The 19,723-nt window shown below is 38.3% G+C and overlaps 1 protein-coding gene across 1 annotated transcript in view; it reads left to right on the forward strand.

The window, feature by feature from the left end:
* The window catches only part of LOC137006957 (ryanodine receptor 3), a 139,156-nt gene that overhangs the window by 53,819 nt on the left and 65,614 nt on the right, over positions 1–19,723 (forward strand). The window contains exons 40-53 of the mRNA XM_067368130.1: positions 2,321–2,594; positions 2,667–2,781; positions 3,008–3,140; positions 4,112–4,215; positions 4,359–4,494; positions 4,835–5,021; positions 5,099–5,207; positions 5,289–5,409; positions 5,551–5,720; positions 7,810–8,030; positions 9,803–9,893; positions 10,178–10,318; positions 10,592–10,755; positions 10,844–10,922. Of these exons, the coding sequence (XP_067224231.1) occupies positions 2,321–2,594; positions 2,667–2,781; positions 3,008–3,140; positions 4,112–4,215; positions 4,359–4,494; positions 4,835–5,021; positions 5,099–5,207; positions 5,289–5,409; positions 5,551–5,720; positions 7,810–8,030; positions 9,803–9,893; positions 10,178–10,318; positions 10,592–10,755; positions 10,844–10,922 (2,045 nt within the window). The remainder of the gene's footprint in view (positions 1–2,320; positions 2,595–2,666; positions 2,782–3,007; positions 3,141–4,111; positions 4,216–4,358; positions 4,495–4,834; positions 5,022–5,098; positions 5,208–5,288; positions 5,410–5,550; positions 5,721–7,809; positions 8,031–9,802; positions 9,894–10,177; positions 10,319–10,591; positions 10,756–10,843; positions 10,923–19,723) is intronic.

Here is a 19,723-nt window from a genome sequence, read left to right on the forward strand (position 1 = left end):
ATTATTTTATTTTATTATTTTATTTTATATTGTTTTTTTTTTTGTTTTTTTTTTATTTTTAATTAGATTTTATTGTATTTTATTAATTGTATTTTTAATTATATTTTATTGTACTGTATTTTATTATTGTTTATTATTTTTATTTTATTGTATTGTATTTTTTATTTTATTATTATTATTATTATTAAAATTTATTATTTATATAAATATTATATATATTTATTTATTTATTATTTTTATTTTATATTCTTTTATTATTATTTTAATGTAATTTATTTTATTGTATATTTTTGTAATTTTATTATTTTTATTGTATTTTATTTATTTTATTTTATATTTTTTATGTTATTGTATTTTCTTTTTATTGTATTGTATTTTTTATGTATTTTTATTATTTTATTTTATTTTATTTTATTTTTTAATTTATTTTTATTTTATTTTATATGAGCCAGACACGTTTTAGTGAGATTCATTTAAAAAGTTCAAGGTGAGAAAGCTGCTCTTCTTCTGTTTGCTGAGTTTGCTGATTGCAGTTTTTCACACACACACACACACACACACACACACACACACACACACACACACACACACACACACACACACACACACACACACACACAGGTTCAATTCCATTTGGCGTGTCTCTCCTGAGCTCAGCGTTGTGTGATGTCTCTCCAGGTCTCGGCGGGACCGTTCATCAGCGCTCTGATTGGCTGCTCTATAAAACGCTTATTTACCGCTGACAGACAGAGCAGCTGAGCGAGTGAGTGACAGATGACCTCAGCCCATGTTTTTCCCATCAGTCACTTTCCTTTAAGGCCCATTACAGTGGCTCTAATGGCGTCTGAGAATGAACTCAGCACACGCTGCCCTCGATCTGACACGCGTCTGGAGGATTTTCAAGCGCAGCACTTCCTCCTGCTTTCTCTGCTCTCATTAAACCTCAGCACTGACAGTACCGCGGTATTACCACAGTGTTTTGAACATTACATTTTTGCAACAACAAAATAAACTGAAATAAAACACCATGTTAATATTAGGGTAAATATATATTTTTAATGTTGATGGCTGATTAAATTAAAATAAAATATAATACATTTAAAAAATTAAATGTTATTTAGTTTAACTTCAAATACTAAAACTGAAATAAAAATTAATAAAAATAAACAGAATTACTTTGAACTCTAACTAAAATTAAAATGAAAACAGAAAATATAAAAATAAAAACTAATTCAAAATATTAGTGAACACTAATAAAGTAATAATTAATTTTTACATCAGAAGTGATTCAATCAAAAACCAACTTTAGCTTGACAGTAATTTTCCTGAAGCTGCTTTGAAACAATATGTATTGTGAAGAGCGTTATATTAATGAAGACTTGACTATAGTGGTCTAAATCGGGTCCTCGAATGAGCCGCTGATTGATCGTGTTTTAATAAAGCCTGAAGGGTTTCACTGCATACTGAATTCTGTTGTGATATTCTATTTATAGCTGCTCTTTCTCATCTCATTATCACACAAGAGATGGAAAACCAACTCAACCTGAAAAAATGGTGGTGCATTTATTTTGATTTTTTGTTTTATTTTATTTTTGATTTTGATTTTATTATTGTTAATTATTTTATATATATTTTTTTATTTATATATTTTGTTTTATTTTATATTTTATTTTTAATTTTAATTTAATTTAATTTTTTATTTTATTTTATACATTTTATTTCATTTTTTATTTTTATTTTATTTTATATTTATTTTATTATTTTATTATTTTTATTTAATTTAATTTTTATTATTTTATTTTATACATTTATTTCATGTTTTATTTTTTTATATTTGATTAATTTATTTATTTTTTTATACATTTATTTCATTTTTTATTTTTATTTTATTTTATATTAATTTTATTTTTATTTTATTTATTTTTTTATCTTATTTTATACATTTTATTTCATTTTTTATTTTATTTTTTATTATTTTATTTTATACATTTTATATCTCATTTTTTTATTTTATATTTTATTTTTATATATATATTTTATATAGAATTTTTTTATTTTTTTAAATATGAGCCAGATAGTTAGAGGGTTTAAGATACTTGTTCAAAACATGGATTTTAAATATTCATATGCTCTCATATGCATGACTTCAGGTAGATCATTTGTGTCATGTGATCTTCGGTAAGAAGATGTGAAGGTGTTTCCTGATCTCGCTGTAGATTAAAGTGTTCAGCACCGAACATCACTGCATCAGTAATGACTCGTTTCACTCTCTGCGCCTGTGGTGGTTCTCATGCTCCGTGTCGTGTGTTTGTGCGTGAAGCGAACCTGAAGGAGCTGATCTCTCAGACGATGGTGAGCTGGGCTCAGGAGACGCACATCCAGGACCCGGAGCTGGTGCGCGTGATGTTCAGCCTGCTGCGGCGGCAGTACGACAGTATCGGCGAGCTGCTCCGCGCCATGAGGAAGACCTACACCATCAGCGCCGCCTCCGTCCACGACACCATCCACCTGCTGGCGTCTCTGGGGCAGATCCGCTCGCTGCTCAGCGTGCGCATGGGCAAAGAGGAGGAGCAGCTGATGATCGACGGCCTGGGGTGAGGATGATGCCTTTGAGTAATCGCGCACTCAACTAATTCATATTTATACAGATAATGTGTGTGTTTCAGCGACATCATGAATAATAAGGTGTTCTACCAGCATCCCAACCTGATGAGGGTTCTGGGGATGCACGAGACCGTCATGGAGGTGATGGTGAACGTCCTGGGAGGAGGAAAGTCTCAGGTACGTGATATGATGTTGTTTTCAGCACCTACATCTTAAATCAAGCACTGGAGAAGAGAAATGACTGAAGATATGAGGTAGTTTTCTGACAGTAACACACGCTGATGTCGTGTCCGCTGTTTTAATAAGCGCTGTGTGATTTATGAGCCGCTGGTGTCCAGCATCGATCTAAACACACACGTGACCCTCAGCGGATCGATGATCTTCTGTATTCCTTCTGGAACAGGAGATCGCGTTTCCCAAGATGGTGGCGAGCTGCTGTCGCTTCCTGTGTTACTTCTGTCGCATCAGCCGTCAGAACCAGAAGGCCATGTTTGATCACCTGAGCTACCTGCTGGAGAACAGCAGCGTGGGATTGGGTGAGTGACGGCAGGAGCGGGTGGAAGAATCACACTGCTCTGATAAGAGCGTGTTGAGATGAAGTGTGTTTTCAGCGGTCCATACTGCCCTCTGCTGGAGTGTGTGTGTGTGTGTGTGTGTCTCCGGCTGAACACAGCGATTCCCAGACTTTTTCATCAGCTGAACCCCTTTGAGCTAATATACATTTTTAAGCTAATATTTCCGTAATTTCCACATTCATGTTCATGGTCACATGACATGCAGCTAAAAAAAATAAAATAATATTTCATCTTTTTTTAGCATGAGTTTTATTTTGATTGTTTTAAAAAAATGAATTTGTTTTTATTTTAAAATTATTTATTTTATGATTAAATTATTTAGAAGTGTTTTATTTTGATTATTTTTTATATTTTATTTTCCATTTTTAAGATTTAATTAATTAGTATTTATTTAGATTTTGTATTTTAAAATTATTTTAATTTTACATTTTTATGATTTAATTGTTTTATTATTTAATGATTTATGATTTTTTATTTTGTTTTTTAAATGATTTATTTTAATTTTATATTTTTTTATTTGTTTTTATTTTTAAATTATTTATTTGTTGTACATTTTTATGATTTAAATAATTATTAGTGATTTATTTTGATTTGTTTTTATTTTTAAATTTTAATTTTGTGTGTTTAGGATTTCATTCATTAATTAGTATTTTTTATTTTGATTTGTTTTTATTTTAAAATTATCTATTAATTTTAATTTCGTAAATTTAGGATTTCATTAATTTTTTTTTTTTTTTTTAAATTGACATTTTTATGATTTAATTATTAGTAAGTGTTTTTGTTTTAAAATTGTTAATTGCATATTTTTATGATTTCATTCAACAATTTTTTTATTTTATTTTAAAATTAGTTACATTTGACATTTTTCTGATTGACTGAATGGTTTGCGTTTCCTGTGTAGTCCATGTGAGTTTGTGTGTTTGTGTCAACAGCGTCTCCGTCCATGAGAGGATCCACTCCTCTAGACGTGGCGGCTTCATCAGTGATGGACAACAACGGCCTGGCGCTCGCGCTGGAGGAGCCCGACCTGGACAAGGTGTGTTCACAGTCCCAACCACTGATGTCATCATCAAGATGGCTGCTCCCTTCACATCTGCTCCCTCAAATTATGATGTTTATCTGTTTGCATAACCGATAACTGTTTTTAACTTGCGTGTCGTGATGTGTTTGCGTGAGCAGGTCGTGACGTATCTGGCCGGCTGCGGTCTGCAGAGCTGTCCGATGCTCTTGGCCAAAGGATATCCAGACATCGGCTGGAACCCTATCGAGGGCGAGCGTTACCTGTCCTTCCTGCGATTCGCAGTGTTTGTCAACGGTGAATAAACACACACTCAGATTCTGTTCTCTTGAACACATGGGATGGAAACGCTGCCTTACATTGGCAGTCAAACGTTTGGAATAATTACGTTTTTGAGTCTCTTCTGCTCACCAAAGCTTCATTTATTTGGTCAAAAATGCAGTAAAAATTTTGAAATATTTTTATAATGTAAATCAGCTGTTTTCTATGTGAATATATAGTAAAGTGTAATTTATTCCTGTGATCAAAGCTGAATTTTCAGCATCATTCAGTGTCACATGATCTTTCAGAAATCATTCTGATAGGATGATTCGCCAGTGTAGGTGCAAGTTAGATATGTTAAATCATCTCCGGTCAGGTGAGAGCGTGGAGGAAAACTCCAGCGTTGTGGTGAAGCTTCTGATTCGTCGGCCGGAGTGTTTCGGCCCCGCCCTGCGAGGAGAGGGAGGAAATGGGCTGCTGGCGGCCATGAAGGAGGCCATCAAGATCTCGGAGAACCCGGCGCTGGATCTGCCCAGCACAGGCCCGGCTCACGCTTCAGACGTGTAAGACACACACACACTCACACACACACACACACTCACACACTCACACACACACACTTCATCTCTCTCTGCTGCAGCTCCACTGACGGCGATGAGGAAGAGGAGGTTCTCCACATGGGAAACGCCATTCTGTCATTCTACTCGGCTCTGATCGATCTGCTGGGCCGCTGCGCTCCAGAGATGCACGTGAGTCTCACTGACACGCTCAGTTCACAGGCCGTGATCGATCCCCATGACTGATCATGTGATCTTGATCTCGTCCCTCAGCTGATCAATAAGGGTAAAGGTGAAGCTCTGAGGATCCGTGCCATCCTGCGCTCTCTCGTTCCCACCGAGGACCTGGTCGGCATCATCAGCATCCCTCTCAAAATGCCCATGGTCCATAAAGGTACCGAACAACTCTTATTTTGTCCAGTATTGTGTCGTATATCCGACTGCTTTGCAAACAAGAACAAATGTAGGGCGGGGCTTGATTTCATCCGTGGGGATTTGATTGGACGGTGATCTCACGCATCTGTCTCTCCGTCAGACGGCAGCGTCACGGAGCCGGACGTGTCGGCCAGCTTCTGTCCGGACCACAAGGCGCCCATGGTGCTGTTTCTGGACCGTGTCTACGGCATCGAGGACCAGAGCTTCCTCCTGCATCTGTTAGAGGTGGGGTTCCTGCCGGACCTGAGAGCCGCCGCCTCGCTGGACACGGTCAGTCCGTCACGCTTTAACCCGCAGATCCCATGAGCCTCTCTGTCTCACCAGTAGCTCTCGGTAGTTAATACGCAATATGATTTGACACTTTAACAATATCAATAAACATTTTCATAATTTTTTAATTTATTTAATTTTTATAAGTTTGTTGCCTCGAGGAAACATTGTACCACAATGGAAAAAAATCAAACATTTGGCATTTTCATGTAGAAAAAAGAAATATATTTATTATATTTATAGACCCTTGAACAAACAAATTTATCCAGTTTTTAATGTATTAAAAGTTTCATATTTAATAAAAAGTAACATTTTATATCCAGCTGTTGCCCTCAGGCAACATTGTACCATAGTATTACCAAACCATCATATTATTATGTTATTATATCAAGTTATCATATCCATCTTCATCCTCATCTCCATCTTCTCTCTCTCCATGATGGATTGTCACTATGATTTCGTGCTGAGTAGTTCATTTAATTCTACCTTAAAATACTATTAAAACCGAGCATGTTTTTCTGACTGCCAAAATGCTGTAAATCCAGTACATTTAATCAAATTACCTCATCATTTGCAGTCAAAAATGACTGTATCCACACAAGCAGCATGCATATGATTGATTGTGCGCAGTCTGCTGCCTTAAATCGCGCTAAATTATTGTCGTTCTCAACAATCCACCTTTGTAAAAGTGGGGATTTAGCACTTATTCGCATGAAGAACAAATATAGACACAGATAGTGGATTAATTTCGATTTAAGACTCAAACTTTCTCCGATACAAAAACATTCCTTGTGTGAGTTCTTGTATTTAATGATGATAACGAGCAAGAATGCAGCTGTTCCCAAATATCCACATGACTGCAAACGTGCCATTATTATACAACAGGTCAAAAAATAAAACGTACATTTTAAACACAGTACTGTCAGTAATTACTCTATTTTGCAATTAAATAATAGTTCTAATGAAAACCACAGCAGAACTACAACACACGTCTTTGAACGAATCGTGAGAGTAAATGATTCAAAGACTCATTCACAGCCATTTGCTTCATTACTGAATGAATGATTCAATGACTCACTCATAAAAACAGTAACTTGCTGCCACCTACTGGCGGTTTTAGTTTAATATGTTTTACTTAGTTTTACCATCATTGAATATTTCTCTATTGAACATTTTTTTATTTAAAACATTATTTATTTTATAAAGTTATTCATAAAGCAAAAAAAATGCAGTGGAAAATCAATTTAGGGGGCAAATATGGTCTCTTAATGGTAAAGGTGTGACTGCAGTCGAAGTGGAAGAGAGGGAGTACGCAGAAGGATGGTGATCCCTTCAGGGGGAACCACTGCTCTAAAACATTTGATGATATATAATGTAAAGTTCTTAAAAATACTTCTTTACTTGCCAGTGAAGGTGACTCATAGTTTTTTTGTGGGTGATTAAATGGATACAAACAAGTGAAAAAACCACTTTTCATTGGAGAAAATATGGAGCCATGTGACGTGCTGAAACGGCAAACAAAATGGACCCCTGTTGGTCATGTTTTGGTCTTTTTTGCACTTTTATTGATCAGTATTTCTGTATTTTATTTATTATTCTGTCCTGAGATACGTTTGCTCAATCAATTGGTGCCTTATTTTATTAAAAACAAACTGAAATGGACCATGTTGCCTGGAGGCAGCACCGCACCGCACGGTTTTAATGACTGCTGTACAGATCGTGTTTGAGCTCAAAACACTAATGCTGGCAGTTTAAAGGATCTCTCTCTTATCCTCCTAAATTAGCCGTGCACTCTGGGAAACTTCACGATCACAAGGTTTATTGCAGTAGAAGTCACAACACGTTAATTTCTACAATATACAGATCGTTTCAAAGCAGCTTTACAGCAATAAACATGAAAATAACAGTGTTAATGTTCATCAATTATGAAACTACTTCAATTTCTACTTCAATACTTCAAAAAAATGTAACATTAATAGAACTTTCAGAAATAATGTTTTAATAACTTGATGATGATGTTAGCAAAACACCATCTGATTCAAAGATCATGAATCATTTATTGAGTCACGCTCTCTCTGTTCATTCCCAGGAGGCTTTGCGGACCACAGAAACGGCTCTGGCCATGAACAGGTACATCGGTTCGGCCATGTTGCCTCTGCTCAGCCGCTGCGCTCCTCACTTCTCCGGCACGGAGCATCACGCCGCGCTCATCGACTCCACGCTCTACACCATCTACCGCCTGTCCAAGGGCTGCTCGCTCACCAAAGCCCAGCGGGACGCCATCGAGGAGTGCTTACTGGCCGTCTGCAAGTGCGTACTGGACAAGCTGCTCCTTACTGTGAAGTAAAGCTGGTCTTGGTTTATTCTGTGACCGGCTGACTATACTGGATCCCTTAATCCAAGGCCCGTTCACCCCAAGAACCATAAATATATCCGTATTTTAGTTTTAATAATCCTTCTGACTCTGAGAGTAGCAGACCACACTACAACTATTACAGAATAACGATATCGTTGGAATCACTTTCAGAGCGATGTTTTTCCAGCTGATGAATGATAAAAACATTGACAGCCAATAAGAATCCATCATTTAAAGTGGCAGACGACAAAACTGTAATTTCATTATAGTTATAGTAAAAATATCATTATAGTTATCACTATAATATTTTGATTTGTTATAGTTAATCATTGTAGCTTTGTTATTGTTATTGTTACAATTTTATTATAGTTATTGGTGTAGTTATAGTTGTCGTAGTTTTGTTGTTATTGCTATAGTTATCTTTATAGTTTGGTTAGTTATCATTAGTTATCCATTATAGATTTCTTATAAGTATAGTTATCATTATAGGTGTGAATGTAGTTTCATTATAGTTAATGTTATAGTTATCGTTATAGTTTTGTTATAGTTGTTGTTAGTTATCGTTATAGTTATCGTTATAGTTATTGTTATAGTTATCGTTGTATTTTGTTATAGTTGTTGTTAGTTATCGTTATAGTTATCGTTATAGTTTACGTTATAGTTATCGTTATAGTTTTGTTATAGTTGTTAGTTATCGTTATTGTTATAGTTATCGTTATAGTTTACGTTATAGTTATCGTTATAGTTTTGTTATAGTTGTTGTTAGTAATCGTTATAGTTACCATTATAGTTATTGTTATAGTTATCGTTGTAGTTTTGTTATAGTTGTTAGTTATCGTTATAGTTATTGTTATAGTTATCGTTATAGTTATTGTTATAGTTATCGTTATAGTTTTGTTATAGTTGTTGTTAGTTGTCGTTACAGTTATCGTTATAGTTATTGATATAGTTATCGTTATAGTTATTGTTGTAGTTTTGTCATAGTTATCAGTATAGTTAAAGTTGTTGTTATCTTTGCAGTTTTATCAAAGTTATTGTTTGTTATCGTTATAGTTATCATAGTTTCATTATAGTTGTTGTCAGTTATCGTTATAGTTATTGTTGTAGTTTTTTTATAGTTATCGGTATAAAGTTGTTGATATCTTTGTAGTTTTGTCAAAGTTATTTGTTATCGTTCTAGTTATCGTAGTTACATTATAGTTGTTGTTATAGCATTTGTTTCAGTTATTGTAGTTTTGTTATAGTTGTTTTGTTATAGTTACGGTTATAGCTATCATTATAGTTGTTGTTTTGTTATAGTTACTGTTATAGCTATCATAGTTTTGTTATAGTTGTTGTTAGTTATTGTTGTAGTTTTGTTATAGTTATCGGTATAGTTAAAGTTGTTATCTTTGTAGTTGTGTTGAAGTTATTGTTTATCATTATAGTTATCGCTATAGTTATCATTATTGTCGTTGTAGTTTTGCTATAGTTATTATAGTTATCATTATAGTATCATTATAATTTTGCTGTAGTTATCGTTATCATTATAGTTATTGTAATGTTGCTATAGTTATCATTTTAGTTATGATAATAGTTATCGCTGTAGTTATGGTTCTTGGTGTGAACAGCACCAGTATGTTTAGCAGCAATATCCAGTTTAACCAGCATGCTCCAGTAATAGAGCATTATTGTTGTTCTGAAAGCGGCAGACTGGTTGAGTTTGTGTCGATTTAATCTGTTCCAGGTACCTCAGACCCTCCATGCTGCAGCATCTTCTGCGTCGGCTGGTGTTTGACGTGCCGTTGCTGTCTGAATACTGTAAGATGCCTCTGAAGGTAAACAGCATCTGATAATTGACAGAGTTTGTGTTTATACTTTCACTGCAGCACCGTCTCTGTAGATTTGAGTTTTCTTCACCGTATCTCAGGCTTATTTCCCTCAGTTATCCATAGCTTGACGCCACCTCTTCCGTTTGAGTCACTCCCACATTCATCATGCCATACTTGACTCTTTTGATGAGCAAAAACAGTGTTTTTGAAGAGTATGTTTCTGTGAAAGCTTCATTAGTTGATAACACATGGATCAAGTGTTGTTATATGAGGATGATTGTGTGTCGCAGCTGCTGACGAATCATTACGAGCAGAACTGGAAGTATTACTGCTTGCCGTCCGGATGGGGCAGTTACGGTCTGGCGTCTGAAGAGGAGCTTCTGCTCACCAAGAAGATCTTCTGGGGAATCTTTGACTCTCTGTCTCAGAAGGTGAAGCATGCTGGCTCATTATGTGACTGTACAATACCATTCAAAAGTTTGGGGTCAGTAGATTTTTTTTTTTTAAGTAATTAATCTTTTAATGTAACAAGGAAACATTTAACCCTTGTGCTGAACCTAATTTTATGCAAAAAATTGCTTGTAAATCTCTCATTAAACTATATTGTCACCAAATATTGGTCCAATAACTGTATTTTTAATGAAATAAATGCAGCCTTGTTGAGCAGAAAAGACTTCTTTCACACTGTGAATGTCTGCTCGCAGAAGTACGAACAGGATTTGTTTAAGATGGCCATGCCGTGTCTGAGCGCCATCGCCGGAGCTCTTCCACCTGACTACATCGACTCGACGCTCAGCACCACAATGGAGAAGCAGGTGTCTGTGGACATGCAGGGAAACTTCGACCCCAGACCCATAAACACAGCCAAGTACGTGCGTTTAAGATTATCTGCCGGAAAAACTCATCGTCACATGCGACTGTCTGAGACGAATGACTTTCCTCGTTTCCTCTCGCAGCATCTGCCTCCCGGAGAAGCTTGAGTTCATCGCAAACAAATACGCAGAACATTCCCATGAGAAATGGGCTGCTGAGAAGGTGAGGGATTCAAACATAATACTGTGTGTCAGACGGTGGAAGCTCGTTTCCGCAATGGGAAAAAAATGAAAAAAGAAATTTTTATTTCATAATTCTATTTTTTTTTCAGAACTGTCATATATTTGAGATATAAATTAAGGCTGTCGATTAAGTGTTCATTTAATACGCATTTCATACAGTTAATTAATGATGAACATGCTTGCATGAAACAACTCTGAATCCTATAGAATGTAGTTATATGCCACTAAAATGTTTTTGTCTCATATTTATATTATATGATATACTTACACAATATCGCACAAGTAATGGCCGCAATATCTCATGAGTAATGAGCTCAATATCGCACGATTAACGAGTGCAATATCACACGAGTAAAAAGCTCAATATCACACGAGTAACAACCTCAATATCGCACGAGTAACAAGCTCAGGTAACACTTTATTTTACAGTGCCCTTGTTACATACGTTACATGTACTTACCATAGTAATTATGAATAATTACATGCAAATAACCCTCAACCAAACCCTAATCCTACCCTATCCCTATAGTAAGTACATGTTGTTAATTAATATTACTCAGTACTTAAATATATAAATACACTGTAACAATGACACCTTAAAATAAAGTGTAACCGCTCAAGATCCCACGAGTAACAACCTCTATATCGCACGAGTAATGGGCACAATATCCCACCAATAACAAGCGCAATATCGCACGAGTAACAGGTGCAATATCCCACGAGTAACAGGTGCAATATCCCACGAGTAACAGGCGCAATATCCCACGAGTAACAGGCGCAATATCCCACGAGTAACAGGCGCAATATCCCACGAGTAACAGGCGCAATATCCCACGAGTAACAGGCGCAATATCCCACGAGTAACAACCTCAATATCCCACGAGTAACAACCTCTATATCGCACGAGTAACAACCTCTATATCGCACGAGTAACAACCTCTATATCGCACGAGTAACAGGCGCAGTATCACACAAGTAACTAGCGCAATATCGCACGAGTATCAAGCTCAATATCACAAGAGTAACAGGCGCAATACCCCACGAGTAACATAGTGCAATACGTCATGAGTAACAACCTCAATATCCCACGAGTAACAACCTCTATATCACACAAGTAACTAGCGCAATATCGCACGAGTATCAAGCTCAATATCACAAGAGTAACATCCTCTATATCGCACGAGTAACAGGCACAATATCACACGAGTAACAAGCTCAATATCACACGAGTAACAACCTCTATACCGCAAGAAGAACAACCTCAATATCGCACAAGTAACAAGCGCAATAACCCACAAAGTAACTAGTGCAATATGTCACGAGTAACAACCTCAATATCGCACGAGTAATGGGCACAATATCCCACCAATAACAACCTCAATATCCCACGAGTAACAACCTCTATATCGTACGAGTAACAGGCGCAATATCACAAGAGTAACAACCTCAATATCGCATGAGTAACAACCTCTATATTGCTCAAGTAACAAGCTCAATATCACACAAGTAACTAGCGCAATATCGCACGAGTATCAAGCTCAATATCACAAGAGTAACAAGCTCGATATCGCACGAGTAACAGGCGCAATACCCCACGAGTAACAAGTGCAATATGTCATGAGTAACAACCTCAATATCGCACGAGTAACAACCTCTATATTGCTCAAGTAACAAGCTCAATATCACACAAGTAACTAGCGCAATATCGCACGAGTATCAAGCTCAATATCACAAGAGTAACAACCTCTATATCGCATGAGTAACAACCTCTATATCGCACGAGTAACAACCTCAATATCGCACGAGTAACAACCTCTATATTGCTCAAGTAACAAGCTCAATATCACACAAGTAACTAGCGCAATATCGCACGAGTATCAAGCTCAATATCACAAGAGTAACAGGCGCAATACCCCACGAGTAACATAGTGCAATACGTCATGAGTAACAACCTCAATATCCCACGAGTAACAACCTCTATATCACACAAGTAACTAGCGCAATATCGCACGAGTATCAAGCTCAATATCACAAGAGTAACATCCTCTATATCGCACGAGTAACAGGCACAATATCACACGAGTAACAAGCTCAATATCACACGAGTAACAACCTCTATACCGCAAGAAGAACAACCTCAATATCGCACAAGTAACAAGCGCAATAACCCACAAAGTAACTAGTGCAATATGTCACGAGTAACAACCTCAATATCGCACGAGTAATGGGCACAATATCCCACCAATAACAACCTCAATATCCCACGAGTAACAACCTCTATATCGCACGAGTAACAGGCGCAATATCACAAGAGTAACAACCTCAATATCGCACGAGTAACAACCTCTATATTGCTCAAGTAACAAGCTCAATATCACACAAGTAACTAGCGCAATATCGCACGAGTATCAAGCTCAATATCACAAGAGTAACAAGCTCGATATCGCACGAGTAACAGGCGCAATACCCCACGAGTAACAAGTGCAATATGTCATGAGTAACAACCTCAATATCGCACGAGTAACAACCTCTATATTGCTCAAGTAACAAGCTCAATATCACACAAGTAACTAGCGCAATATCGCACGAGTATCAAGCTCAATATCACAAGAGTAACAACCTCTATATCGCATGAGTAACAACCTCTATATCGCACGAGTAACAACCTCAATATCGCACGAGTAACAACCTCTATATTGCTCAAGTAACAAGCTCAATATCACACAAGTAACTAGCGCAATATCGCACGAGTATCAAGCTCAATATCACAAGAGTAACAACCTCTATATCGCATGAGTAACAACCTCAATATCGCACGAGTAACAACCTCAATATCGCATGAGTAACAACCTCAATATCGCATGAGTAACAACCTCTATATCGCATGAGTAACAACCTCAATATCGCACGAGTAACAACCTCAATATCGCACGAGTAACAGGCGCAATATCCCACAAGTAACTAGAGCGATATCCCACGAGTAACATAGTGCAATATGTCATGAGTAACAACCTCAATATCCCACGAGTAACAACCTCTATATCGCACGAGTAACAGGCGCAATATCACACAAGTAACTAGCGCAATATCGCACGAGTATCAAGCTCAATATCACACGAGTAAAAAGCTCAATATCGCACGAGTAACAAGCTCAGGTAACACTTTATTTTACAGTGCACTTGTTACATACGTTACATGTACTTACCATAGTAATTATGAATAATTACATGCAAATAACCCTCAACCAAACCCTAATCCTACCCTAACCCTATAGTAAGTACATGTTGTTAATTAATATTACTCAGTACTTAAATATATAAATACACTGTAACAATGACACCTTAAAATAAAGTGTAACCGCTCAAGATCCCACGAGTAACAACCTCTATATCGCACGAGTAATGGGCACAATATCCCACCAATAACAAGCGCAATATCGCACGAGTAACAGGCGCAATATCCCACGAGTAACAGGCGCAATATCCCACGAGTAACAGGCGCAATATCCCACGAGTAACAGGCGCAATATCCCACGAGTAACAGGCGCAATATCCCACGAGTAACAGGCGCAATATCCCACGAGTAACAGGCGCAATATCCCACGAGTAACAGGCGCAATATCCCACGAGTAACAGGCGCAATATCCCACGAGTAACAGGCGCAATATCCCACGAGTAACAACCTCTATATTGCACGAGTAACAGGCGCAATATCACACGAGTAACTAGCGCAATATCCCACGAGTAACTAGCGCAATATCCCACCAGTAACAAGCGCAATATCGCACGAGTAACAGGTGCAATATCCCACGAGTAACAGGCGCAATATCCCACGAGTAACAGACGCAATATCCCACGAGTAACAACCTCTATATCGCACGAGTAACAGGCGCAATATCACACAAGTAACTAGCGCAATATCGCACGAGTATCAAGCTCAATATCACACGAGTAACAGGCGCAATACCCCACGAGTAACATAGTGCAATACGTCATGAGTAACAACCTCAATATCCCACGAGTAACAACCTCTATATCGCACGAGTAACAGGCACAATATCACACAAGTAACTAGCGCAATATCGCACGAGTATCAAGCTCAATATCGCACGAGTATCAAGCACAATATCACAAGAGTAACAACCTCAATATCACACGAGTAACAAGCGCAATAACCCACAAAGTAACTAGTGCAATATGTCACGAGTAACAACCTCAATATCGCACGAGTAATGGGCACAATATCCCACCAATAACAAGCGCAATATCGCATGAGTAACAACCTCTATATCCCACGAGTAACAGGCGCAATATCCCACGAGTAACAGACGCAATATCCCACGAGTAACAACCTCTATATCGCAAGAAGAACAACCTCAATATCACACGAGTAACAAGCGCAATAACCCACAAAGTAACTAGTGCAATATGTCACGAGTAACAACCTCAATATCGCACGAGTAATGGGCGCAATATCCCACCAATAACAAGCGCAATATCGCATGAGTAACAACCTCTATATCCCACGAGTAACAGGCGCAATATCCCACGAGTAACAGACGCAATATCCCACGAGTAACAACCTCTATATCGCAAGAAGAACAACCTCAATATCACACGAGTAACAAGCGCAATAACCCACAAAGTAACTAGTGCAATATGTCACGAGTAACAACCTCTATATCGCACGAGTAACAGGCACGATATCACACGAGTAACAAGCTCAATATCCCACGAGTAACAACCTATATATCGCACGAGTAACAGGCACAATATCGCACGAGTATCAAGCTCAATATCACAAGAGTAACAGGCGCAATACCCCACGAGTAACATAGTGCAATACGTCATGAGTAACAACCTCAATATCCCACGAGTAACAACCTCTATATCACACAAGTAACTAGCGCAATATCGCACGAGTATCAAGCTCAATATCACAAGAGTAACATCCTCTATATCGCACGAGTAACAGGCACAATATCGCACGAGTAACAAGCTCAATATCACACGAGTAACAACCTCTATACCGCAAGAACAACCTCAATATCGCACAAGTAACAAGCGCAATAACCCACAAAGTAACTAGTGCAATATGTCACGAGTAACAACCTCAATATCGCACGAGTAATGGGCACAATATCCCACCAATAACAAGCGCAATATCGCATGAGTAACAACCTCAATATCCCACGAGTAAAAACCTCTATATCGCACGAGTAACAGGCGCAATATCACACAAGTAACTAGCGCTATATCGCACGAGTATCAAGCTCAATATCGCATGAGTAACAACCTCTATATCACACGAGTAAAAAGCTCAATATCACACGAGTAACAAGCTCAGGTAACACTTTATTTTACAGTGCACTTGTTACATACGTTACATGTACTTACCATAGTAATTATGAATAATTACATGCAAATAACCCTCAACCAAACCCTAATCCTACCCTAACCCTATAGTAAGTACATGTTGTTAATTAATATTACTCAGTACTTAAATATATAAATACACTGTAACAACGACACCTTAAAATAAACTGTAACCGCTCAAGATCACACGAGTAACAACCTCTATATCGCACGAGTAATGGGCACAATATCCCACCAATAACAAGCGCAATATCGCACGAGTAACAGGCGCAATATCCCACGAGTAACAGGTGCAATATCCCACGAGTAACAGGCGCAATATCCCACGAGTAACAACCACTATATCGCACGAGTAACAGGCGCAATATCACACGAGTATCAAGCTCAATATCACACGAGTAACAGGCGCAATACCCCACAAGTAACATAGTGCAATACGTCATGAGTAACAACCTCAATATCCCACGAGTAACAACCTCTATATCGCACGAGTAACAGGCGCAATATCGCACGAGTAACAAGCTCAATATCACACGAGTATCAAGCTCAATATCACACGAGTAACAGGCGCAATACCCCACGAGTAACATAGTGCAATACGTCATGAGTAACAACCTCAATATCCCACGAGTAACAACCTCTATATCGCACGAGTAACAGGCGCAATATCGCACGAGTAACAAGCTCAATATCACACGAGTATCAAGCTCAATATCACACGAGTAACAGGCACAATGTCCCATGAGTAACTAGTGCAATATGTCACGAGTAACAACCTCTATACCGCAAGAAAAACAATCTCAATATCGCACAAGTAACAAGCGCAATAACCCACAAAGTAACTAGTGCAATATGTCACGAGTAACAACCTCAATATCGCACGAGTAATGGGCACAATATCCCACCAATAACAAGCGCAATATCGCATGAGTAACAACCTCCAATATCACACAAGTAACAGGCGCAATATCCCACGAGTAACAGGCGCAATATCCCACGAGTAACAGGCGCAATATCACAAGAATAACAAGCTCGATATCCCACGAGTAACAGGCGCAATATCCCACGAGTAACAGGCGCAATATCCCACGAGTAACAGGCGCAATATCACACAAGTAACTAGCGCAATATCGCACGGGTATCAAGCTCAATATCGCACGAGTAACAACCTCTATATTGCTCAAGTAATAAGCTCAATATCACACAAGTAACTAGCGCAATATCGCACGAGTATCAAGCTCAATATCACAAGAGTAACAACCTCAATATCGCACGAGTAACAACCTCTATATTGCTCAAGTAATAAGCTCAATATCACACAAGTAACTAGCGCAATATCCCACGAGTAACAGGCGCAATATCACACAAGTAACTAGCGCAATATCGCACGAGTATCAAGCTCAATATCACAAGAGTAACAAGCTCGATATCGCACGAGTAACAGGCGCAATACCCCACGAGTAACATAGTGCAATATGTCATGAGTAACAACCTCAATATCGCACGAGTAACAACCTCTATATTGCTCAAGTAATAAGCTCAATATCACACAAGTAACTAGCGCAATATCCCACGAGTAACAGGCGCAATATCCCACGAGTAACAGGCGCAATATCACACAAGTAACTAGCGCAATATCGCACGAGTATCAAGCTCAATATCACAAGAGTAACAACCTCTATATTGCTCAAGTAATAAGCTCAATATCACACAAGTAACTAGCGCAATATCGCACGAGTATCAAGCTCAATATCACAAGAGTAACAACCTCTATATCGCATGAGTAACAGGCGCAATATCCCACGAATAACAAGCGCAATATCCCACGAGTACCAGGCGCAATCTCCCACAAGTAACTAGAGCAATTTCCCACGAGTAACAACCTCTATATTGCTCAAGTAACAAGCTCAATATCCCGCGATTAACAGGCGCAATATCACACAAGTAACTAGCGCAATATCGCACGAGTATCGAGCTCAATATCACAAGAGTAACAACCTCGATATCGCACGAGTAACAGGCGCAATATCCCACGAATAACAAGCGCAATATCCCACGAATAACAAGTGCAATATCGCACGAGTAACAACCTCAATATTGCACGAGTAACAACCTCGATATTGCACGAGTAACAACCTCAATATCGCACGAGTAACAACCTCAATATCGTAGAAGTAACAACCTCAATATCCCACGAATAACAGGCGCAATATCCCACGAGTAATGAGTGCAATGTCACGAGTAACAACATCAATATCGCACGAGTATCAAGCTCAATATCACAAGAGTAACAACCTCTATATCGCACGAGTAACAGGCGCAATATCCCACGAATAACAAGCGCAATATCCCACGAATAACAAGTGCAATATCGCACGAGTAACAACCTCAATATTGCACGAGTAACAACCTCGATATTGCACGAGTAACAACCTCAATATCGCACGAGTAACAACCTCAATATCGTAGAAGTAACAACCTCAATATCGCACAAGTAACAGGCACAATATTCCATGTGTAACAAGCTCATTATCACACGAGTAACAGGCGCAATATCCCACAAGTAACTAGAGCAATATCCCACAAGTAACTAGAGCAATATCCCACGAGTAACATGCGCAATATCCCACAAGTAACTAGAGCAATATCCCACAAGTAACTAGAGCAATATCCCACAAGTAACTAGAGCAATATCCCACATGTAACTAGAGCAATATCCCACATGTAACTAAAGCAATATCCCACGAGTAACAGGCGCAATATCCCACGAGTAACTAGAGCAATATCCCACAAGTAACTAGAGCAATATCCCACAAGTAACTAGAGCAATATCCCACAAGTAACTAGAGCAATATCCCACATGTAACTAGAGCAATATCCCACGAGTAACAGGCGCAATATCCCACGAGTAACTAGAGCAATATCGCACGAGTAACAGGCGCAATATCCCACAAGTAACTAGAGCAATATCCCACGAGTAACAACCTCAATATCGCACGAGTAACAACCTCAATATCCCACGAGTAACAGGCGCAATATCCCACGAGTACCAGGCGCAATATCCCACGAGTACCAGGCGCAATATCCCACGAGTAACTAGAGCAATATCCCACGAGTAACAGGCGCAATATCCCACGAGTAACTAGAGCAATATCCCACGAGTAACAACCTCTATATCGCACGAGTAACAGGCGCAATATCCCACGAGTAACTAGAGCAATATCCCACGAGTAACTAGAGCAATATCCCACGAGTAACTAGAGCAATATCCCACAAGTAACTAGAGCAATATCCCACGAGTAACATGCGCAATATCCCACGAGTAACATGCGCAATATCCCACGAGTACCAGGCGCAATATCCCACGAGTAACAGGCGCAATATCCCACGAGTAACTAGAGCAATA

The sequence above is a fragment of the Chanodichthys erythropterus genome, chromosome 18 (genome assembly GCF_024489055.1).
Source record: "Chanodichthys erythropterus isolate Z2021 chromosome 18, ASM2448905v1, whole genome shotgun sequence".
Taxonomy (NCBI): Eukaryota; Metazoa; Chordata; class Actinopteri; order Cypriniformes; family Xenocyprididae; genus Chanodichthys; species Chanodichthys erythropterus.